Source organism: Mus musculus, chromosome 14 (genome assembly GCF_000001635.26).
Source record: "Mus musculus strain C57BL/6J chromosome 14, GRCm38.p6 C57BL/6J".
In the NCBI taxonomy this organism is placed as follows: Eukaryota; Metazoa; Chordata; class Mammalia; order Rodentia; family Muridae; genus Mus; species Mus musculus.
Window position 1 is genome coordinate 20,570,905 of NC_000080.6, and position 25,031 is coordinate 20,595,935.

Genomic DNA, 25,031 nt, shown 5'->3' on the forward strand with positions numbered 1-25,031 from the left:
CTCAAGACCCACATGGTTTATAGAAAAAATTCAAAGCCAGCCTAGACCACTTCAGGAGACCTTGGCTCAGACAGCACTAGATGTGGTACTAATCTGTGATGCCAGCACTGGGGAGGCTAAAACAAAGGATGCCATCAGTTCAAGGCCTGACTGCGCTATAATATTCAGTTTCGGGCCAGTACAAAGAGAGAACCTGTCTCAAAAACCAAAACAACAGCAAAAAAAGAGGCCAGGATACAGCTCAGTGACAGAGCACTTGCCTAACATATATGACCCCTAAACTCCTCGGTTCAATTCCTGGTACTAAAAAAAAAAAAAAAAAAAAAAAAAAAAAAAATTAGTCACTTTTCTCTCTCTTTTAATTTCCACCATCTGTTTAAATCAGTTTGTAAAATATCCATAGTGAAAAATTTTAAGAGTTTATTGATGACTCCAAATAGATTGAGAATGATATACATAAGTCAAGTAAAAGTGTGACTTCAATTTTTTTTTTTCCGAGACAGAGTTTCTCTGTATAGCCCTGGCTGTCCTGGAACTCACTCTGTAGACCAGGCTGGCCTCGAACTCAGACATCCGCCTGCCTCTGCCTCCCAAGTGCTGGGACTAAAGGCATGTGCCATCACGCCCAGCTGTGACTTCAATTTTAATAGTTTTATATTATATATGTGTGTGTGTGTGTGTGTGTGTGGTGTTAACACCAGCTCATTCAGTTTCAGGAGGTAAAAGACAGTTATTGTTTGTTGGAACAAATTTATTTCTATGGCTGGGTTTCTTTATCTTTCAGTTTAGTGGGTGGGGGGCACACGCACAAGCTCACAAGGACACACAAACACTTCCTCACATGTGAATATGTGACTAAAAAAGTGTTGTCATCATTTTGTTAAATTATCTTTTGCCTGCTGAAAAATCCTATAAGAAGATTCAATTCTTTCCAGCTGATCCAGAACTGAGGACTAACAGGGCAAACAATGAGACTTAATTTTTATTATCCTGAAAAGGTTCTGAAGAGGAGAGGGAGAGGGGGAGGGGGAGGTGGAAGGGGGAGGGGGAGGGGGAGGGGGAGAGGAGAGAAGAGGTGGTCAGCTCATCCACACTCACAAGTTTCTTAAAGCAATGTTACTCCACATAAAATACATTAAATGTGAACAATAAGACAGTATATAATGAAACCAGGAAGCAGGCATAGTTTCTGCCAGTCCTTCACTTTAAGTTAACCAATGTTTCAAGCTTATCTGCTTCTATACATTTCTCTGCCTAGCAAGTGTCAGTACACATACCTAAGCAATTCATGCCTTCAGCTATATGTGTGTATGTTTATATTCATTTTACAACCCAATATCAGTACTTCCTCCCCTCCCAGTACTCCCTCATGCAAGTCCTCCCTACATTCCACCTTCCACCTCCCCCTTCTCAAAGGCACCCCCACTAACACAATACCCTCTACACCCAACACATCAGGTCACTGTGGGACGAGGCATATCTGGGAATAGGAGGAGAGGATTACCAGCTCAAAGGCCCAGAAGACATCCTCAACAAAATCATACAAGAAAATTTCCCTAACCTAAAGAAAGAGAAGCCTATAAAGGTACAAGAAGCCTACAGAACACCAAAAAGATTAGATTAGAAATGAAAATCCATTCCCTGCCACATAATAATCAAAACACAAGATATACAGAACAAAGAAAGAATTATAAAAGCACAGGGAAAAGGTCAAGTAGCATATAAAGGCAGACTCATCAGAATTATATCTGATTTCTCATCTGAGACTATGGAAGCTAGAAGGGCCTGGGCAGAGGCCTTAAAGACCCCAAGAGCCCACAGATATCAGCCCAGACTACTATACCCAGCAAAACTCTCAATCTCCACAGATGGAGAAAGCAAGTGCAAACCTTATTACTGTTCTCGCATACTCCACCTAACTCTCAGGACCATTCAGTAACTATCAATCAACTGGTAAATGAGACTATGACACCTAGGCAGGGGTGAGTAAACTTGAATTGCTAATTCATAATTTTGCCCACATGTCTCCGCTGTATCACAGTTCACAACACAAATCATGAGGAATTTATTTCTCAAGAAATAAATAAGAAGGAAATAAGAAGAAAAGCCCTATAAGAAGGAAAGCCCTAGGACTTATTCTTCTAAAGAATGGAACCATTTTTACCATCATGCACTCTATTTCTATTCTTCCTCATTTCCACAAAATTCTTTCCAATGTTAAAACATTCAGGCAAGCCATGGAAAACAAAAACTAGAAAAACTGAGAGAAAGAAGCAGAACAGCTTCCGTATTTACCCTTGCAGGTGGGCATGCTTGGATGGGTATATGTACTCATTGGTAAATGTGGGTCACACTTGACTACTATCCTTGGTACAGCAGCTTTCCTTTTCAAAACATGTTCTCTCAGTAGGAGACTTGCTCATACTTACTGATCCAGCTCTGGCTGGCTACCCAGTGAGCTCCATGAAATATGCCTCCCAGGCATGCTGGCAAATGAACTCGGGTCTTCATGGTGTTTAACAAGCACTAACTTGCAGGGTGTGGTGGCGCGTGCCTTTAATCCCAGTACTTGGGAGGCAGAGGCAGGTGGATTTCTGAGTTCAAAGCTAGCCTGGTCTACAGAGTGAGCTCCAGGACAGCCAGGGCTATACAGAGAAACCCTGTCACAAAACAAAACAAAACAAAACAAAACAAAACAAACAAACAAACAAAAACCAAGCACTAACTTACTGAGCTAGCTCTCTAACACACATTACATTTTGATGGAATTCTCAAACAACTGTCAACTAGTTGAAGTATGCTCAATAATGTTAATTCCCAAATAGAACTGGTGATCAAATCCAGTTCCCCAAATCCTGTTTACCTGAGAGAGGTTGAGTCTTTGTCCAGCTGGTCATGGGTGCTGTACAGTCTACCTCCAGGATGCTACTGCTGTGAGACTTTGGAATATGACGCCAAGAAGGGACAAACCCAACAGGCCTCTTTGTGCTTTGATCCCTTCAAAAGAGAATCCAAAGTATAAAAAGTTTTAAACAGTGGCTTCTAACAACATTTCTAAGACTAAAATTCAAAACAGAAAACAAACATTATAAAAGCTTGGGAACCAAGGGTCATGGATCAAAACATAATGCATATACTCCTGAGGCTGAGGCAGGGAACTCAGCCTAGGGTTACCAGGCTTAAGCAATAAGAATTCCTCTCAGAATGGGGAGGGAGGGAGGGAGGGAGGCAGCTTCTGTAATATACATTGTACTGATCAGTAAATTCTCTATTTATGCTTGTTAAAGACTCTGGGGAGGAATATGGTGGAGAATGTCTTTAATCCCAGAATGCAGGTAGATCTTTGTGAGTTCAAGGCCAGCCTGGTCTATAAAGTGAGTTCCAGGCCAACTAAGACTATACAGAAAAATGATGTCTCAAAAAAGGAAAAGAAAAAGAAAGAGAAGAAGAAGAAGAAGGAGAAGGAGAAGGAGAAGGAGAAGGAGAAGAACAAGAACAAGAACAAGAACAAGAACAAGAACAAGAACAAGAACAAGAACAAGAACAAGAACAAGAGGAGAGAAGAGGGAACACTGTGAGGGTGAGGAGGCCTGGCTGGTCTCCCTGAAACTCCCTGTCCTAGGCAGACAGGTTCACAAACTCTAGCAAAAAGAAAAACAGCAAGCTTCTAAGAGAGTTAAAAACACTGTGTCCTTTGACTGGTAAGATGGCTCAGTAGGTAAAAGGTGCTTGCTTCATGGCCTGGTGACCTGATATCAAACCAAGAAACTCAAGTGATGGGAGAAACCAACTTACACAAATTCTCCTCTGATACCCCCCCGCCCCCCCCCACACATAAAATGTTTAAAACATAATTTAACTAAAACCAAACAAACCAAAATAAAACACTGTATCCTTAAAAACTAGTAAGTAGCAGCCTATCTCCAACCAAAGCTATTATTGTTTACACCACAATGTACAAATGCCTCCAATAGGAATGGGAATTAGAAGGCCATCCACAGGAAGGACAGAAGAGAACCTCTATGTGGACTCTCTCAGAGGCAGCTACCGTTGGCTGCACAGCTTCTCCAGCCAACTTCTGCTGGAGGATTGTAAGCCCCAATTTGATGGTGTTATTTATTTGCCATCATTTGCTCTTTTACTTAGAAGCCTCAGCCAAGGAATACTCAGCTCAGCTCAGCTCAGCTCAGCTCAGGGTTCTCGATCAGGACTTCACACTGGCTGCTTCAGGAGGCCTCCCCTGCCAATCTCTGCTGAATGTCTGTGACTCCAGATTGATGATGGGACCTTCTGCTCGTGTTCTCAACTGAGGTCCTCCAGTCATCTCTGAATGTTTTCATACATAAGATTTTATTATGTCTTACTGCATATTTGCTGCCCACTGTTCATTCTCTTATCTTTTGCTTGCTTATTTAATAAACTCACTCATTCTGCTACAGCTACTTTTTAAAATCTTACTTCCTTGACATCTGGTACATCTAATAGTATCTGGGATCTAGTAAACATTCAAAATCTATGCCATGAATTGATGAACATATTCTCATATGTATTATCTTCCTCTTTGTTACTGAGGTCTTTTATTTTGAAGGACAAGACTGGGAATCTTACCATGCTGGACAAGGACTCTACCCACTGAGCTATATAGAAGCCCAACTTATTAAACCTTTGCAACATTTTCTCATGTATAAAACTGAACAGGGTCCAGTAGGCAGGCAAGAACAGTGCAGAAGAATAGCAGATGACAACATCCCGGTAGAAGATATAATCACTCTTTCCTAAACAGCTAGAAGGTTAAGAACACGGCTTCCACGGCAACTCATAAAAACAATGCATTGGGAGGAAACTGCAGCCTTTAAGCAGGGCACAGTGAGCTCTACTGAACTGCCATCATTACCTTGTAAGATCAGGGTTATCAGTGCTTTCATAATCTGTTTCCCAGAAACCCAAAACCAAGGCAGAAAAAGTTACAAGTTAGATGTCTTCTCTGGTTTTAATTCACTAACTCATTCTTTTACTGAAAAACATTTTCTAAACAATTACTTTTAATTTATGTATATGTGTGTGCTACCTAACCTGGGTTCTGAGATCCAAATTTGAATCCTTTGCGAAAGCAACAAGTGCTTTTAACTCCTAAGTAATCTCTTCAGCACCTCCTAAACTATTTTTAAAATACAAATGTAATACTGTAAATATTCACATGTGTATGGCAGGGCACTCCTGTCATCTCAGCATCCGGAAATGAGGCAAAAGAGTCAGCTTAAGTTTAAGGTCAATCTGGGCTACAGAACGAATTCAAGACCACCCCTGCAAGCATTCTCTGTATGACTCCCACTTTATCGTGTTATGTTTTAAGTATGTACTAAACTACTCTTACTGCACAGCTAATGCTTGAAATAAAAAGCCACTGCCTTTATTCCAGCTCCCAAAAGAGGGCGCTGATGCTCCAGGAAAACTGGTAGAGAATCTGGTCAGTGCTAAAACCTATCTCTTCACTTCCCTACCCATAGCTGAAAGCTGCAAACTCACATTGCTTCAAAGAACTATTGCTATTAAAAGGCCAGACAATACCTGTAGACATTCACGCTGTCAGGCGGGGCAGCATCCAAACTGACAGGGCTGCTGCTGTTCCTCTCACTGCTCTCATAGCCAGATTCCATCCGCTGGATTAGGCGAGGATGCTGCTCTAAAAGATGAGAGCCTGGCCGAGCTGTTCCCCAGAGTTTATGCTGTGACCTTGATCCGCCATCTTTAATGTCATTAGCAGTTGGCTTGCTTACTTCATCCGGTGTAAATTCTTTAGCTGCCCCAATCAAAGGACAAGTGTAGAAAATGAAGTAGATTTAGTGTTTGCCTAAATTAAAATCTAACTAAACCCTCCCTCTAGACATTACTCATTGGAGTTATATCTTTAAAAAAACATGACATCAGAGGAAAAATGTTCCTTGCCAGCTATACTAAAAAACGCAAGATTTTTAAACACGTAAGTCAATTGTATTTGAAAGCCCACTTGTTCAACTATTCTATGCTCACCTGCATCTTCAGGAAAGGTCCTAAGCTGGGTGTAGCCACAATGCTTCCTTCTGTCCTTACTAAAAATGCTGTCAATATTTAGAGATTCTCGTTTAGGTCTCCATGTTGGGCGGTACTTGCTGGAAGAACTGGATTTTGCCTCACTACTGGTACTCTCCGTTTCCCAGCCCCGAGCCTGTAAAGGGAAGTTCCTTGGTGGTATCTTGTCTAGCTGGTCTCCTGCCCTACCTACACAGGGAGATCCTGCACTGGTCTGAGAAGCCAGGGAAGGCCTGCTGTGGATCATGTTGCTGACTGTCTCTTTGAAATCCTTTAGCCTGCTGCTGCTGCTGGATTTAGAGGCATTCCTAGGAGCCTGCTTCTCTTTCAGTGTTTCTCCTAAAAATCAAGAGAGAATAAAAGAAATGAAGGTGTTTATTATTTTAATTACAAATGTCCTCATCCTAGAGAAAGTAAGGAAAATCCACTTGGCAAGAAAACCACAAGTTGAATGGAGGAAATAGGAGTGCAAATGGCTTGCCTTCGCTGTGGTACCCTGAGGCCTGTGGCTCATCGCCTTTTCTCCGAACACGGCCACTGCTCCTCCTGCGCTCCACCAGGGACCCTTTCTTCGATGTGTGTTTCTGATTACATTCACTATCAGTCAGGTGTCCTGAAAGAACAAGGAAATGGGAGTAAGCTGCTTTCTGCAACTAACCCCTACCCTCCTGAGTTGAGAATCCAGTCTCCCTTTGGGACTAATAATAATGCCACAAACTTATTATATACATGGATCAGAAACTGTAGGGGTCAGAACCATCCAACCTAAGTGTTAGACTCCCAGGGAGTTAGTGGAGCCTTCCAAATCTATACCATATCCTGAACAACCATCAGACTCAAACCACACTCATCGTATTTCCCAACTGACCTATGAACTAAAGCGGCTGATTAATGACTTCTCTGTGTTTCTGTGGTACTGAGGAACCCATCCCTTGCAAAAACAAGCAGGCACTGAGCTCCATCTCGAGAGCTGGGTAATATTTAAAGGCAAAAGAAACAAACTTTTAAAAATTAATCTAAAATTGTCATAAACCCATATTTTTCATTCTTTCATCCATTTCTAAAATCTGAGGTGGGTGAGTTTCATTTTATCTTACTGAAGCACTGTTTTGTTAGGGTTATGTTTTTATTTTATATTCTCCAGGCTGGCCCCAACTCACAGTAATTTTCCTGCCTCTGTCTCTTGAGTACTGAGATTACAGGTAAACATTACAACTACCTCTCACTCTCATAAACTGAAAACAAAATTTGCTTCTACTTACTTGGCAACACTTCTCACTATGATGACGGCTTTAGGACACAGTTCTAAATCCTCTTTAAATGTGAATTTTACATTACATTTCTATGTTCATTAATTCTCCTCTCCAACCTATGCTTCAGCGAATCTGACTTCACTCAAATACTGTAATTCATAATTCTTTAACAGTAATCACTGAGAAACCCCAAGGGAGCTTTGTATTTTGTGTAACTTTCCCACCATCCTGCCCACAGTATGTAAATGTATAAGCTTAAGTTATACTAAAAGGAAAGGTCAGACTGTAAAAAATATAATCAGCCAAGCAGCTGGAACCTAGAAGGTGAATTAAGTTTGAAAACAAGCTGAGAGAAACTGCCCAGATTCTCAAATGCATGAGACTTAACAAATTTATTTTCACATGTTGGTATACACAGAGCCTTGTAGGCACCCAGGTTGTCAGTAATGGAATGTGACCATTTTGTTTATTTGAAAGATTTACAGAAAGAAAAAAAAAATCAACTGTAGCAACTAAATGATACCAAGGTTAAATCACAAGGGATTCTCCTCACTGCAAACATAACATATGGGCATCACTCCCTCCCACGAGTGGCCGGTCTCTGGCCCACAATTCCAGAAAGATGGCCTTTAAAAAAATCAATTGCACCGAACACCATCTAGACAGCAGTTTCCAAGAGAACCCAAGTGAATCCAGTCAACTCCGAGGCCATGAACCTGGCATCATCCATGGGTGATGCTCTAAGTCTCGGGGCTATTAAACCTATTCTTCACTGGACAGTGGGGGGCACCGTTAACATGACTTTAGTCCCGACATTCACTAAACAGAGACAAGCAGAAATCTCTGAATTTGAGGCCAGCCTAGTCTACAGAGCTAGTTCCAAGATAGTTGGGGCTACAAAGAGAAACCCTCTCTCAAAACAAAACACAACACAAAACAAAACAAAAACAAAAACCAGGATGGAAGAAAATGCTCAATTACCAAAAAGATGATGTCAGCAAAATTCAGAACCTGGGAAATACACAAGTTAAATTACCTAGTTTTGAACCATAAATTGCATGGAAAAGTGGAAGAAAAAAAACCCCTACTCATTAAAAGTACCCTCTGTGCAGTGGCATGCACCTGTAGTCTACCAATGGAGACCCTGGGGAAGGAGGCCCACATGAGCTCAGGAGTCTCAGAACTGCCTAGGCCAACATACCAAGACCCTACCTCAAAATCTTAAAAAATAAACAAATCAATAAAGCCAGCTGCAGTACAGCACACCTGCAATGCCAGAACATGGGAGGCTGCAGTAAGGGTATCTTGAATATGAGACCCAACAAGACCTTGTCAAGAAATGCAAGAATCAAAATAAATAAGTAAAATTTAGAAGTAACCTAAAATGGCTTACAACCATTTGTAACTCCAGTTCCAGGGGATTTGATACCCTCTTCTGACCAATAAGAGCGCCAGGAACATACATGGTGCACATACATTCATGTAGGAAAAACACTCATACACATAAAATAATAATTTTAAATTTTTATTTATTTTTACTTTGTATGCATTGTTTTTTTGCCTGCATGTTTATCTGTATGAGGGTGTCAGATCTCCTAAAACTGGAGTTACAGATAATTGTGAGCTGCCATGTGCAGGCTGGAAATTGAATCTGGGTCCTCTGGAAGAGCAGCCACTGCTCTTAACCATGGAGCCATCTCCTCAGCCCAATAAAATAAATATTCAAAGAAAATTATGAAATAACAGAAAAGACTCATCAAAATGTATAGACCTCTTTTGATTTTGGGAAACACATACAAACCAGTAAAGACAGCACTTGCAATAGCAAACCACTTACTGGTTTAGCAACTGTAAGCAGAATTACTTTCCTTTTGTTCCCATGCAGGAATCAAACACAAAGACTGGCACATTTTAGGGAACCACTGAACTACATCCCCCACCTTCATTACTATTTTTAAATGTTTACAAATGATTTATATTTTTGTAGTATATATAAGAATATCTGGCGGGCAGTGGTGGCACACGCCTTTAACCCTAGCACTTGGGAGGCAGAGGCAGGTGGATTTCTGAGTTCGAGGCCAGCCTGGTCTACAGAGTGAATTCCAGGACAGCCAGGGCTATACAGAGAAACACTGTCTCAAAAAACCAAAAAACATTTTAAAAAAATATCTATGAAAAAAGTAATATAATGTCTTGGATTTGCTTCAAAATAATTGAGAAGTAAAAGACATCAGTAAAAGTATAGGTAATTAATTACTTTTGGGTCACAGTTATTGAGACTAGGTGATAAATACATAGACAGGCATTCTGACTACTTAGACATGTTTGACATTCTGTTACTAACAAGGAAACGGAAAGACTGGCCAGTGGTTAACAGCACTGAGTGCTCTTCCAGAGGACTTGGATTCAATTCCTAGCAACCACATGGCAGCTCACAGCTGTCTGTAGCTCCAGCTCCAGGGACCCAATGACCTCTTTTGGTCTCTGTGGGTACTAGGCACACACATGGTGCACTGATACGCACACAGGCAAAACACCCATCCATGTAAAAATATTTAAAAACAAAACCAAAAACACAAAGAGTATAAAGCCTGATAGGAAGCCACGAGCTTCACTCATCCTCAAAGCCCTTAAGCAAGCAGACATAGTTCATGCCTTAGTTGTGCTATTTCTCAAAACTTTTCGTTTCAGTAGTTACTCAACATTATTTCTCCTGTGCCCTATAATGACTTCTTCCACTGATATTTAAGCACAGACTTAAAAACAATTTAAGAATTGTTATGTAAGTAATATACAATAATAAGACGGCCATTTTTTCTTTATTTGCACCTCTGTCCTTCAAAAACCATGGGTTAGGGTAAGTAGGTATTCACCACCCATAAATATACCTTCTCTTGAAGCCCTTCATTCAAAACCACGGAGTGAAACGACCAGGTGGAAGACAAGGCAAAAGGTGTTTAATGAGATATTATGGAATCAAAAGGACATCAGGACAAAGGTAGACTTAAAAACATGACATTGACAATCATATCACATGCTCCTTACTGATGCACTGCTGTGTGCTATGGAGCATCATATCTCAGAACTATCTTGTTTCTTTATATCCTTCTCAATTACCCAAATTCTGTACTTTGCATGTCATTTACTACTCGCCCTGGTTTCTTTTTCTTGGGAGACTTTCTATGTAGGAATTGAATCAGACCAGCAGGGTTCTATGTGTAAGTCCCTACCTGTGTCCCGACTGCTCTGAGACACGGAATCATTCTCCACATTATAGATGACTGTCCCCTGAGAATCTGAAGAGAAGTGACTGACCACAGACTCAAGGTGAAAATGTTTGTAGGGATAGCTCTCCGTTGAGGAATCTGTTCGAGTGTCACTTGAGATGGAAGGCTCCCTCCCTGAAGGAAGGAGGAGATACATATGCAAAAGTAAGAAAATTGAGAACAGCAACAGCCCTGAGGAAAAGAGATAGATGCAACAGAGACCCATAAGCAAGAACTTCCTAGAAGGAAGGGTGAGAAGAATACACCACAGAGCCATTCTTCCCAACACCCGTCTTCCAGGTAATCCAGACACACATACAATTCCTCCCACCCCTGTCCCTACCTTGCTGAAGCCCTCACTTTGCCTGCCACTGTGAAAAACTGTGGGGTTTTTAGAAAACCTATGGGGGAAAGTGGAAGAAATGAAAAAGTTGTGAGACGTAAGCTCTACATAGATGAAAGCCCCAGGCCAACCTGCCACACATGCCAGCTGGCCACCTATCTTAGAAGCTCTCTCCTACACTGTCACACATATTGCTTTAAAAACTTGACATGCACATTTTTAGTATCTTTGAAAAGTTATGGGGCAGTTATTCAATCTTTAGTGTGAATATGCCCAGCAGAAGGCTTTTTCCCAGACCCTCAGCTAAAATAAACACACAGACAAACAAGCACTTTGCTGAAGGAAGAAATAAGGCAGGCCTGGGTGAAGTACAAAGCAGGAAGAGCAGCTGGACCTGATATAAGCACAGAGTTCAAGAGACTGAGGCAGGAGGATCACCATGAAATAGAGGCCAACCTGCTACACAGTGAGTTCCAGGCTGGTCTGTGCTACACAGTGAGGCTCTGTCTCCAAGAACAAACGAAATCAAAATAAAACAGCAGGAAGAAACACAGCAGACCAAACAGGAAGGAGATGCGATGGAAGAGGAAAGATTATGGGGCAAGTACCTTCTCTTTCAAAACTATACTAAGGAATCTGTTCATGTGTCACTTGAGATGGATGCTCCCTCCATCTCAAATCCTGTGTCGTTACAGAAATCAAACTCAAACTAGGAGAGCAATAGTTCAAATATTATCAGCCTCTGTGCGCTATCCTGGGATAGTTTTAATTCTATAAGAAGGCATTATGTAGTTCCAGACAGTGGATCACACTGAAACAAGTGATTGGTACACGGAGAATCGTCGTCTCTGCATCTGGAATTTAAACATTTCCACCTCCAAGAATGAGTATTGTAGTGATGTAATGTTTGTTAACAATTCACTTAAGCTGGGGGCTGATGAGACGACTCAGTGGTTAAGAGCACTTTCTGCTCTTGCAGAGAACTTGGGGTTCAGGTTCCAACACCCACATGGTACATCATAACCATCCATAATTCCAGCTCCAGAGGATTAAACGAGCTTTTCTGGATTCTGTAGGCACCGGGCATAAACATAGTGCAACATACACACAGGCAAAGCACTCACACACATAAAATAAAATAAATATATATCTTTTTCAGAATTGCCTCAAGCCACTGTACCACTGCTAATAGGAATCAATAGCCTTTAAGAATCTTCCAGGCTACCGAGGCATCCCTTATAACTGTATTTTAGTATCTCAATGCAAAAATCATAGTAGCCTTCTCCCTTTTGATTTGGGCCAGCTGATTTGAGCAATATACTCTTGAAAGCTCAAGAAAACAAAGCTGGATGCTAATCAGCTTGTGCACAAGTTGGCATTTCTTTCTTACTGTAATAGATCCTCTTTCTCCTAGCTACGAGCTAACCCTGTGTATGAGACCCAACCATCTGACTATATGGAGGGGTGGGAGAGCTAGGCTGCTCACCTGAGTCTTCACTATCGTAGCATGTCTTGGTGTATGGCAGGAACTGAGCGTGGGGAGGCAGGTCCTGGGCAGACACTGGAGTACCCTGGGGGTCTGCATAGAGCAGCAGCAAGGGTTGATAGTGCCCTTTAATGCATTTGGTGACCACATCCTTCCACTTCGGACCAATCTGAACCACAAACACCAGAAGAACATGACAATTAAACTTCATATCCACAATTCAAAACACAACTCCTTTTCTAATGTAGTTTTCTTACAATTAGAATTAGGTGGGAAAAAAAAGAAAATAAACAAACAAAAGATCTGAAATATAAACTTAATGACCCTTTTATTAAAAAAAGATATTTAAAATAGTATCAGAGCAAAGAACAATGACTGTAGGGCTGGAGAGATGGCTCAGAGGTTAAGAGCACTGACTGCTCTTCTAAAGGTCCTGAATACAATTCCCAGCAACCACATGGTGGCTCTCAGCCATCTGCAATGAGATCCAATGCCCTCTTCTGGTGTGTCTGAAGACAGCTACAGTGTACTTGTATAAATAAAATAAATCTAAAAAATAAAATAAAATTATGTATTAAAAATGAATGTAAATAGTTTTATCTCTGTGAAACATCAATTCAGTTTGGAAATATACATAAAACCTCAAAAAGGTGGATGTGCTATATGCAGTCTAAGTTGCTTTGCTGATCAACTTCTTTTCACAGACACTAGACTTAAGAGCTCAGTTCCAATTTTCATCTCCACAATTTTCTCCTAAATATTAAAATCACCTTAACAAAGTAGAAAGGCAAAATAGGAACTGTCTTCCAGAGGGCCTTAGAAGAAACAATATTCAATTTCAGAGCTCAAACCTGGCAGGACATAAAATGTCAAAGTGTCTAGGACAGACAGTTTGAGCTTCTCACTCTTAGACTTGTGCTGGACTCAGCTCAGCTGTCGCAGAGGAAGGGTAGGTAATATAACAGCCACAGAAACAACAATTTATCAACCCCTAGACTCACCCCTTCTCAAGTGTGAACCAGACACATAAGAGGGATAAGCTACGGCTTTCCAATTAGACAGCTAGTATGATAGTTTACTCATAACAGACATTTAGTAAACTTAAAGTGAGTTGCCATTATTTTAATTGAAGCATAATTTATGTTTTCACATATCAATCTTATTTAATATTTTATAAGAATACTTTTCAGGTTAAAAAAAAACTAATGTTCAAATAAATTGTTACCCCCTAAAAAAGGAGAATATGGGAAACTGAAAAAAAGCTTTGTTAATGGAAGATTTCATTTGAAACCTACAGACTGATATAGTCAACAATCTTCATAGCTGCTGATTTTATAACTAGCAGCTTCCTAATTGTTTCAGACACATTTTATCCATATAGTCTGCTTTTGACAAGAAGTTTCTTGCTGTAAGTGTCACTGTAACCCCATGTTTCATATCTACCCCAAAACATGTTAACATCTAATGAGTCATTATAGGGAAATGTGACTTAAAGATAAGTCTTTTTTATTTGTTTGTTTTTCGAGACAGGGTCTCTCTGTGCACCCCTGGCTATGCTGGAACTCGCTTTGTAGATAAGGCTGGCCTCGAACTCACAGAGATACACCTGCCTCTATCTCTCTATACCTCTGCCTCCTGAGTGTTGGGACTAAAGGCATACACCACCACTGCCAGCAGAGAATAATCTTGAATAGCCTTGAAACAAAGTATCACCTACAGATAATGCTAGGTTTAAAATCCTCAACTCTGTGTTAATCATATTAATTAGTTGTATTACATGTTCCCATTCAAATCAATCATTTAATAATGATGATTTGTCAACTATAAAAACAGAACAAGGGCTGGAGAGATGGCTCAGCAGTTAAGAGCACTGACTGCTCTTCCAGAGGTCCTGAGTTCAATTCCCAGCAACCACATGGTGGCTCACAACCATCTGTAATGGGATCAGATGCCCTCTTCTGGTGTGTCTGAAGACAGCTACAGTGTACTCATATACATAAAATAAGTAAATGTCTTAAAAACAAAACAAAATAAAAAGCAAAACTATATTGAATGCCTAGAAAGGAGACTGAGAAAATAATAAAGCATATCCTGTTCTTATCCATTACAGAATTTACAATAAATGCACTTACATTTAGCAGATAAAGGCCAAGTGTAAGAGCTCTTATCTGTAATGTGATCATCTACAATTGAGGATAGCCTGGACTACATTGTCAGTTCCAGGCCAGCCTGGACTACAGACCAGGACCCTGATTCAGAAAAAGAACAAACTGGGGGTTGGAGAGATGGCTCAACAGTTAAGACTGCTTAATGTTCTCAACATGACGGGAGTTCAGTTCCCAACACCCATGTCAAGTGGCTCACAAACGCCTGTAATTTCAGGCCCAGGGAGGGAGAGCTGACTCCTCTGGACTCTGTGGGCACTTGCACTCATATGCACATACCCACATAAGTGGGCAAGCACAAATGTGCACACACACACAGACACAGCTTTTAAAATAATAAAATTAAATCACTTCTAAGAAAAATAAAAACAACCAATGCAGTCACAAAGTATGTATGCCTTACCAACACTGTAACAACCATTCAAAATTATCAAAATAAAACTGAAGACAAATAAATGTGATTTTATTTTTATTTCAGTCACCAAATACTTCAAGATCCTTGCATATTCATACCTCCTTGACATGAGCATCATCAAAATACATCCATTTGCGGATCTTTGTTTGAAAAAAGAATGTAGAATAATGCTTGCCATAGTAACAGATCATTCCTACTAAGTATAGTTCAGACTGCTTGGCCCGGTCATCTGTCACTCTGAAAAACAGCTTTGGGAAGGAAAAAGAGAAGGGAAAATCCATCACACGGTCGACCATCTCACATAATCCTTCAGCAGACTCCACCAACACTTATCTTCCTTCCCCCAAACCTGAACAAGACCACACTGTGTAGCCCTTGCTGGAGATGTTCACTATGTAGGCTCGTCTAGCCTCAAACATGGTGATGCTTAAGCCTCAGACTTCTGAGTGCTGAGACTACAGGCATGCACTACCACGCCTAGCTCTTCCATCAGCATTTGTTGTTTTATTGAGATACAGCCTCATGCAGCACAGACTGCCTTTGAATTCACTGAATAGCCAGAGATGACTGGACTCCTGATCCTCTACTTGTGTTCTCAAGCGCTGGATTACAGATGTGTACTACCATGTCAGTGGTCACCAACATTTCTTAATGATGGTAGTAATTTGCTTCAAGCTGAAATATTTTTTCTAGTCCAGATTATTCATTAGAAATGAACTAAAAATGTACACATTGTGGAACATATCTATAATCCCAACACTGAAAGGCTATGGCAGAAAAGGCCTTAAGCTAGCCTGTGTGCCACAGATGAGTCAATATTTTCTTTCTGAGGTATAAAAGAAGCCAGAACAATTTCAAAACAAACAAAAAACAGCTCTCAAGTTTCAAATTTTTTCAATATCTAGGTATTCAGATCTGTCTCAAGTGTTAAGAGATTCTGACCTAAAAAGTTACCTAGTTGAGAAAATAATCAAAATAATTAAGTCAAAATCAGGCATGATAGCACACACCTGTAATCCTTTGTCCTTTATGTAAAGGCTAAAGGGGATAGAGGCAAAGGAGTAGTTCAAGGGTAAATGAGGCTACAGATCTCACTGCTGTCCATCTTGGGGTATATGAGATTCTCTGACTCCAAGCCAGAAATAAACAGAATATATAAACTACCAAAAAAAAAAAAAGACTATTTTTAAGATTTTAGTGTGCACAACGTGTTTCAGTTAGATTCCTTGAGACGGAGACCCAAAATGTGACTCCAGACCATTTATTCTCAAGAGTGGCTATTTAAAACAAGAACAGACTCTCCTTACTCACAGGACTATCTCAGACAGAAACTAGCACAAAAGAAACAGGACTTTCTGGTTCTCCTTGAATGGAAGGAAAACACTGGCTGTCCCTACCTTAGGACATGGAACTGATAAGAATGGGATCTATTCTCACATTTTTCCCCATTTCCCCAAAATAAATACATTTTTAAAACCCTAAAATACTAACTTATCATCTAACCCATTTCATTCCTGCAAGTCCTGTTGAGGATTTGTCTTTTGCTGTCTACTGTAATGTTCCTGTAGCCCTGACAATTGCCAGTGTGCCTCTCTCCCTGCCTTTTCTATGTTCCTCTCTGTCCAGAGGTAGCCCAGGCAGACTCCCCCAGGTCTTGCCTGTCAGCCCCGCTCTCCCCATCTACAATAGAAACCTCACCCTTCACAAGGGAGTGGCCTTATCAGTGGTTTCTTTACAGAGTCCTCATACGAAATCACCTCAGCAGATAGTGCTTCCTCATCTCCTACTCGTGAGCTCAGGCCAGCAACTTGTACCTCGTGCAGTTGCCAAAGTCAGGAAAGCTTGTTCCTTTAACCGTACTATTCCTCATGGTTGAATATACTTCTCTACACCATCCTGGTATAAAAATGAGCATCCCTTAGAAACTGATCCTTTTTTTTCTTTCCCAGTATCTAAGTTCTGCCCATCCTGCTCATCAACGTAAAATTGTGCCACTTTTTCCGAAGGGGTTCCACCACCCTCACAAAAGTGATATGAAGCATATCTGATGAGGCTCATGAACTTGCACACAGAAACACAAGAAGAGCTGACCAAAATGCTTTAATTGTCACATAGAACATAACTATCTGTTCAGTACTTGAACAATACAGAAGTAAAGATAACTAATACATACATCACCCAGCTTAAGGCAGGTGCCCAGGCTGTGGATGACGTCCTCTGCCAAGTCTGAATGCTCTGAGTCCCAAACCAGACCAATCGTGATAATCTGTGGTGCATTCATCAAGACACGGCGGATCCGGATTCTCTCCCCACAGTTGCTCTGAAATACACACACAGCACTAGGTCAGACATTCCTACCTGCTCTGCAACAATGCTACAAGCCAAAGCCAGGGTTCTCCTCCTTATCCTAAATTCCATAGCATTAACTCACCGGACAGTTCCGCAGGTCCCCCATGGTGCTGGCATTCTGAAGCAGCTCACCAAACATACTTGGTGAGGGTTTCTCTCGCTTTTCCAGCATACAAATAGCCTGGTTACTTCAAGATGGGGAAAGGAGGAAGGTAATGGTAGTAGGTGTTATTCCAAATTATGGCTCAACTAAAAAATAAAATCATTCATACAAACCCCTAACTCACTTCTTTCTTTAAGACAGGGCCTCATTGTGTAGCTCTCTCTGGCTGTCTTGGAACTTGCTATGTAGACCAGTCTCAGTCTGGCCTCCAACACACAGAGATACACCAGCCTCTGCCTCCAAAGGACTGGGATTAAAGGTGTGGGTATGTGTGATTTTTTTCATTTACTCTGTCCTGACTAGTCTCAGTGCCCTACAAACACAGTTCCCAAATTCAAAACCCACAGAATCCCCATTTCTCTTTGTATTTTGCTATCCACAAATAAGCCTACAAATTCTGAAGTTTACAACACAAATTCAGCAATAAAGATATATGCTATTTGGTAGCCTTCAGTTAAAACCCATTCAACTGGAGGAATGCCTAACAGGACAAATTCTGTAAGAATGATCTGGAAAAATGGTTCAAGTAACAAGTAAAAGTACTAGCTGTTCTTGCAGAGGACCCAGGTTCAGTTCCTAGCACCACATGTAAGCTCATGGCTATCTATAACCCCAGTTCCAGGGGATCCTCCAACACTCTCCCTGATCACTGCAGGCACCAGGCATAAGCATAGTGTTCAAACATACATACAGATAAAACATTCATACATATAAAATAAAAATATTTAAGCCTTAAAGGAAAAAAAAAAAAAAACCTGCCTAGAACTCACCAGAGGGCAGTGGTGGAGATGTAGTGCACCATCTGGATAAAGGGCAGCGGGTCGGACGTGGCGCCACAGCTGCTGCACACACACTGGGCCAGAGGGAAAGGGACACTAAGCAGCCAGTCATGAACTGTTTTGAAACTTTACATCCTCAGATAAAATATTCTTAAAGAAAAAGTCCAAGGTATAGATTTACCTGCTCAAACAATGTCATTGCAAATTTCTGGTGGGATATGCAGTGTTGAGCAGTACATATATCCTCTTTGGTTTCATCAGCAATATGGAAGTGAATTCTCATCAGGAGGTTTTCCTGACAGGAAAACACAAAAGCACTACACTTAAATCCCAAACCAGCAAAGTGGGAAGCAACTCACCAAGACACAGCAACCTTCCTGGAAAGCAGAAATATCTCTAAATATATTTAATCTTTTTTAAAGACTAAATATATGATAGACAGATAAATGGAATTAATATAACACATAGAGCATTCCGATTTTAGCAGTTTTATATGATCTTGTGTTCATATGTATCTCAATGCAATTTCATCATATACAGTCATGTAACCACTTCCACCATCAAGACACCAAAGAGTGGTGCTGGAGAGATAGCTCAGTGGTTAAAAGCACATGATGCTCTTCCAGAGGACCTACCTGGGTTTGATTCCCAGCACCCACATAGTAGCTCACAACTGCCTGTAACTCCAGGTCCAGGGACTCTGATGTTCTCTTCTGATTTCTGTGGGCATCAAACATGCATGTGGTGCAGAGACAGCATGCAGGCAAAACACTTCATATATATAAATTTAAAGTAAATCTTTTTAAAAAAAAAAAAAGATACAGAAGAGTTTCATCACCACAGAGCTCCTCCACCCTACCTCTTTATCGCCTCACCTATCTATACTTCTAACTCCCAGCAACCACTAGTCTACTCCTCCATATTTATCATTGTCATTTCAACAATACTAAAGAATATTATAAAAATGGTAGCACATAGCTCATAATTTTCTTTTTGAACAGGGTCTCCTGTATCCTAGGCTAACTCTGAATTCACTATGTAGCCTGGGATGACCCTGAACTTCTAATACTCCTGCTTCCATTTCATGAGTGCTGGAATTCCAAGTGTGTATCACTATGCCCAATTTATACATTAGGGATTAGACTCAAAGATATAAGCACATTAAGCAAGTACTCTTACCAACTGAGCTACATCCTCAACCCCAGTAAATAAGCTTTTGATATTATATTTTCATTCAATATTAATCCTTTACAACCATCTTTTTGATTTTTGAGGTAGGACTCCAGTCCTACAAGGACTCTACTGTAAGACCCAATCTCAAAAAGAAATAAACAGAAAAATAAATTCACTATGAAAACTAGCCAATGACCCCAACTCTTCTGTACTCTGTTCTACTGATGCAACTTCAAAAGATTATCTATTACACTCTGTGCGTTGGCACATGCATTTAGCACTTGGAAGGTGGGAGAACAAGGATTAAAGTCACTAGAGCAATGTTACTGTTTATATAGAACAAGATAGTTTCCATTTAATATTGTTAGAAACAGAGAAGCTCAAAATATAGGTCCTCCAGAGCAGCAGCATCAATACGGCGTGGTCCTACCCCAGATTATTGAATCCGAGGCTCTGGAACTATAATTTGTACTTCAACATGCCTTGGTTTCTCTGAAGGTAGAAAGCCACTGTTTTATACAGTGAAAAGCATTAAGTTACCCTAAACCTGAAGGAAAGAAAGTCATAAAGAACACTAGAGAATTCATGTTGTAGTAGTAGACTCTGCAACTCTGAGACAGTTAAGAAAGTCCCAGTTTAGGGCTGGAGAGATGGCTCAGTGGTTAAGAGCACTGGCTGCTCTTCTGAAGGTCCTGAGTTCAAATCCCAGCAACGATATGGTGGCTCACAACCATCTGTGATGAGACCTGATGCCCTCTTCTGGTGTGTCTGAAAACAGCTACAATGTACTTAACTATAGTAAACAAATATATCTTAAAGAAAGAAAGAAAGAAAGAAAGAAAGAAAGAAAGAAAGAAAGAAAGAAAGAAAGAAAGAAAGAGAGAGAGAAAGAAAGAAAGAGAGAAAGAGAGAAAGAGAGAAAGAGAGAAAGAGAGAAAGAGAGAAAGAGAGAGAGAGAGAGAGAGAGAGAGAGAGAAAGAGAGAAAGAAAGAAAGAGAAAGGAAGTAAGTGCCAGTTCCTATGCAGAGACCAGGACATAGTAAATGCCATCATAAAATAGTCGCTGATGAACAATTCTACTCCATATCAACGAGGACAAGAGGGTGTACCTACAAAGCATTCTGCAGCATCATCCATAATCCCCAGCTGGAAGCGTTGTTCATCTTGGAAAGTCTTTGCCAGAGCACTGCGGAGAGTGTCGGAAGGAAGCACTTTTTCACTACTACACTGAAACTGGTTAAAGATGCCCTGTAGGGAAGAAGTTAAACAAGAGGAAAAGCACAATGCTGTTATTAAGCTTCTGTCCACCCTAGTCTGTCATCCTTATGATGACAGTCATGGAAACAAGATATATTCAGCTAGTAATTTTAAAAAAATACAGACGAAAAATCAGGATGGGAAGAGTATCTCTGCTGTAGATCTTGCATCTGAGTGTCATGCTGCCAAGAACACACTAAGAGAGCCCATTGTCATGATGAGATATAATGTAGTTACAATACTTCCTATGAGACAGAAAAGTAGTAGAAGCTTCTAGAATTAAGCTACATGCAAATGAGTTGGCAATTGTTCTTTGGAAGCATCCTCCTATGAAACTTAGGCCTCTCTTGTATTTTTCAGATAATATAAGATTCACAAACTTACAAAGAATATACCAAGTCAAGTGTCCATAATCCCAGCACCTAAGAGACGGAGGCAGAAAAGTCAAAAATTTGAAGCCATCTGCGTGTGGTAGTGGATACCTTTAGATGTTACTCACCACACATATTCCTTCAGTAATACAAGATGAAAAAGGAAGAAGAAAAAACAAAGGAGGAGGAGGAAGAAAGGAGGAAGAAGAGGAGAAGAAGAAACAATAGAAAGCTCTGTGTGTCACACACACACCCCCACCAAGCCCCCAGAAATAAGCACTCCGGTCTGTTTACTTCCAGTTACTACCTTGTAGGTCACAGGCCAAAAACCTTGAAAATTATGATTGAACTCTCCTGGTCCCAGAACTCACATCCTGTCAATCATACTTCTACACTCAAAACATGTTCAGACTTCATATTGCTCGCCACCTCGCCTGGTGTCCACTACCCTCTTCACTGGATAATTGTCACCTATTTCTTTTTTTTTTTTTAAGATTTAATTTTTATTGTTTTTATATAGAGTGTGGGTATGTCCAAAGATATGTACAGTGGAGGCCAAAGGTTTTAGAAGCTTGAAGCTGGAGTTACAGTCAGTTCTAAGACTCCTGAAATAGGTTCAGGGAACTAACTGAACTTGGGTCCTCTGGAAGAACCACTGGACCATCTTTTCAACCCAACTGCAACCATTTCTTAACTGAACCGTATCTCCAAGGAAATACACAGTATGTTCAAAATAGTCATCAAATAATTTTTTAACATGAAATAAAATTAGTTGATAGAGAGCTTGGCTAACATGCACAAAGTCCTTGGTTAGACCTCAGCATTGCACAGATCAGCATATGCAGCACATACCTATAATGCCACCACTCCAGATAGACAGGCAGGAAGATCAGAAACTCAATGTAAGCCTTGGCTACATAGCAAGTTTAAGGTCAGAATAGGCTACTTAAGAAAAAAAATAGAATCTAATGTCATTCTTCTGCTGAAACCCTTTCAAAAATTTTCCATCAAATGTGCAGTAAAAGTCAAAATGAAAATGCTATATGCTATTTGGCCAACTGGTCCAATTGTGATTCAGCACACCAGCCATATGGGCCTCTCATATGTCCCACAACTACTATGCATGCTCTAGACCAGGGGCTTTATATTGCATTCCTTACTTGAATCACTTTTTCTCTCGGTGTGCAACTTGATCACTTATATCCTGCAAAATTTTATGCATCACTTCTCAGTATAGTAACTCTAGATCAACCTACTTAAACTGCCAGCTCTCTGCTGGGCATGCACGCCTTTAATCCCGGCACCCTGGAGGGAGAGGAAGGCAGATTCCTGAGTTTGAGGCCAACCTAGTCTAAAGAGTGAGCTCCTCAGGGCTGGTGAGATGGCTCAGCAGTGTAAGTGCACTGGCTGCTCTTCTAGAGGACTTGGGTTCAGTTCTCAGCACCCACATGGCAGCTCACAACTCTCTGTAGCCCCAATTTCAGGGGTCTGGGGCCTTCACAGACATTCATGCAAGCAAACTACCAATGCACATAAAACAAAAATAAATAAATCTTTAAAAAAAGAAGAGAAGGAGGGAGAGGAAGGGGAAGAGGAGAAGTGAGTAAGTGGGGTCCAGGGCAGCCAGAGGCTATACAAAGAAATCCTAACTTGAAAAACAGTAAAGAAAGAAGGAAAAGATGGAAAGAAAGAAAAATACAAACTCTCTTTTCTTTTCCTAAATCTCCACCATTGCCTATTTTTCCTATAGCACTTAATATTAACATATTTTAGTTATTATCTACCTCTATTTCCTAAAATATAGAAATGAGAAAAAATAAGTTTTGCTCTTTTATTGTTTGATATGCTCTCATGGTCTAAAATAACACTATTATATAAAAGGCAACAGAAATGCATGTTTTAAGTAACTGATTCAATCAATCATGTGATATGGGAAGATCTCATGAAAGAAGAATATTAAAGGAACTTTCTCCTCTCTCCTTTAAAAAAAATACAGAAAATTAGACTAGAGAGATGGGTCAGCAGTTAAGAGCACTGGCTGCTCTTCCAGAGCACTTAGGTTCAATTCCCAGCATCCACATGGACGTTCACACCTGTCCTAACTCCAGACACACACACACACACACACACACACACACACACACACACACACTCACAGGCAAACATCAATAAACATAAATTAAAAACAAACTATAAGAAAATACTGAAATCACACAGAAAAGCTGAAACCCTTGAGGTAATGTAAGTTGTTAAAGCAAACTGAAACTAAGTCTGGCTCTGCTCATTCTCAAGTTAAAATCGTTTTCCTCATTTCCCTCTCACTGGCATCGCTGCTGTTCATCCATGTTAACTACTCCAAAGCCACTCAAGTACAGTTGCCATGTAACTTACTATGTAAGTATGTATGTAACTTACACATGAGTCCAATGTGGTGGGGAGGCAGGGCCAAAAGACATACTCAGTATCAATTAATAAATTCTGAGGAAAATCTACTATAATTATTCCAAGTTATTTTGGAGCAGTTTAGGATCTACTTGCATCTCTATTATAAAGTTAGGTGAAGGCATAGCTAGCTGCTCTGTAGTTTGTTGCTGAAGACTAAGTGTGCCTACAAGAAAGCACTTAAACTAGACCACCTTAAACTAGATGGAGGTCTGCAGTTTAACAATGGGATATCTACCCTATAGACTGAAAATTTGTAAGAATGAAGAGAAACAAGGGAAAAGAAAAATGGGAAAGCAATGACAACTGCTACAAATCACATAGGTGGTGGCTTGGGCCTGACAGCTGCTGATTTCTGGAAAAAAAAAAAACCAATAAACATAGATAGGTTGGTAGATGGATAGATGGATGGATGGATGGATATCACCAGTTTGACAAGACTTGTGATCAGCAGCTGGCTCATCTCAGCTGTTACTGATAAGGCACAGTGCTGACAAATCTCTACCTCCAGACTAAGGGCCAATGACATCAGGGCCTTTGTTTGGGGTCTAAACTGGTCTGCATGCCTGACACCCTCATTAATTGCTCTCCTTCGTAGTTTTTATTAAGACAGGCATCTCACTGAACCTGGATCTCACAGACTCAGCTAGACTGTCTGGCCAGCAAACTCCCAGGGATCCTCCTGTGTCAGCCTCCATGCACTGGGATTAAAGGCATTTACTACCATGACTGGCTTTTTATGAAGGTGCTGGGAATCTAAACTCGGATCCTCCTGCTTAAGCAGAAATCAGTTTACCTACTGAGCTATCTCCTAAGTTTCTAAAACTAATTCTAAAATAACTAGGAAATTATTTCTAGAATAATGCCGTACAAATTAGACATTTGCAAATTTCAACCCCTTTAGTCTTGGTTGAGTTTCCTTGGAAATTAAGCCCTACTATTTGTAAAGCATTCCTACTGAAATTACATTCTGTCCAATGCATAGCAGAAACTGTACAGCAAGTCATCTGGGCCCTGGTTTGGTGGCTGGTACGCATAGTCCTAGTACTCTAGAAGCTGGTATAGGAGGAGTGCCATTAATTTGAGGCCAGCCTGGGCCACAATGTGAAGACAATGTCTCAAACATTCATAAATAAATTTTAAAAGAAAAGGGAAAAAAAGAAAAGCAGGTTTCCCGTGACCTTAAGTAACTAGGGTTTGGGCACAGAAAGAAAAGGCCTAAGGTCAGGCTCTGTCTGCACCCGGTGAATAGGCAACAACAGATCTGGCTCTTGTATCCAGTAGCACCTCCATGCTGTATTCTTTTCTCATCCCTTAACTAATTAGAGGCATCCTTCCCCCATCCACTTTGACTGAATCCTCTATTTTCTTACTTAAATTAGCATGAGTCTTGCTCTGCTATCGCTAGGAAGAACTGTATTAGGGATGAGCAGCCTAAGCCTTCCTAGCTTGCATCTGTGGAGTTGTAACTGCGAGAAGCTGAAGCACAAAGCCCCTCTG

General features: G+C 40.6%; 1 protein-coding gene across 13 annotated transcripts in view; it reads right to left on the reverse strand.

Annotated features, from left to right (window-relative positions):
• Positions 1 to 25,031, reverse strand: part of Usp54 (ubiquitin specific peptidase 54) — a 95,580-nt gene that overhangs the window by 21,993 nt on the left and 48,556 nt on the right. For 8 of the 13 annotated variants that reach the window (XR_001781171.2, XR_001781170.2, XR_001781169.2 and 5 more), the window contains exons 4-15: positions 20,575 to 20,709; positions 18,470 to 18,583; positions 18,280 to 18,362; positions 17,429 to 17,534; positions 17,171 to 17,317; positions 15,096 to 15,245; positions 12,418 to 12,586; positions 10,553 to 10,723; positions 6,551 to 6,682; positions 6,031 to 6,408; positions 5,569 to 5,800; positions 2,864 to 2,997 (exon numbers count right to left, since the gene is read on the reverse strand). Coding sequence is in view for 8 of the 13 variants with exons in the window: in XM_011245227.3 (XP_011243529.1) it covers positions 2,864 to 2,997; positions 5,569 to 5,800; positions 6,031 to 6,408; positions 6,551 to 6,682; positions 10,553 to 10,723; positions 12,418 to 12,586; positions 15,096 to 15,245; positions 17,171 to 17,317; positions 17,429 to 17,534; positions 18,280 to 18,362; positions 18,470 to 18,583; positions 20,575 to 20,709 (1,951 nt within the window). In the remaining 5 variants the exon portion in view is untranslated. Of the gene's footprint in view, positions 1 to 2,863; positions 2,998 to 5,568; positions 5,801 to 6,030; positions 6,409 to 6,550; positions 6,683 to 10,552; positions 10,724 to 10,931; positions 10,990 to 12,417; positions 12,587 to 15,095; positions 15,246 to 17,170; positions 17,318 to 17,428; positions 17,535 to 18,279; positions 18,363 to 18,469; positions 18,584 to 18,923; positions 18,948 to 20,574; positions 20,710 to 25,031 lie in introns of those variants that run through there. The other 5 variants (XR_001781172.2, XM_006519705.4, NM_030180.2 and 2 more) reach the window with 3 other exon arrangements.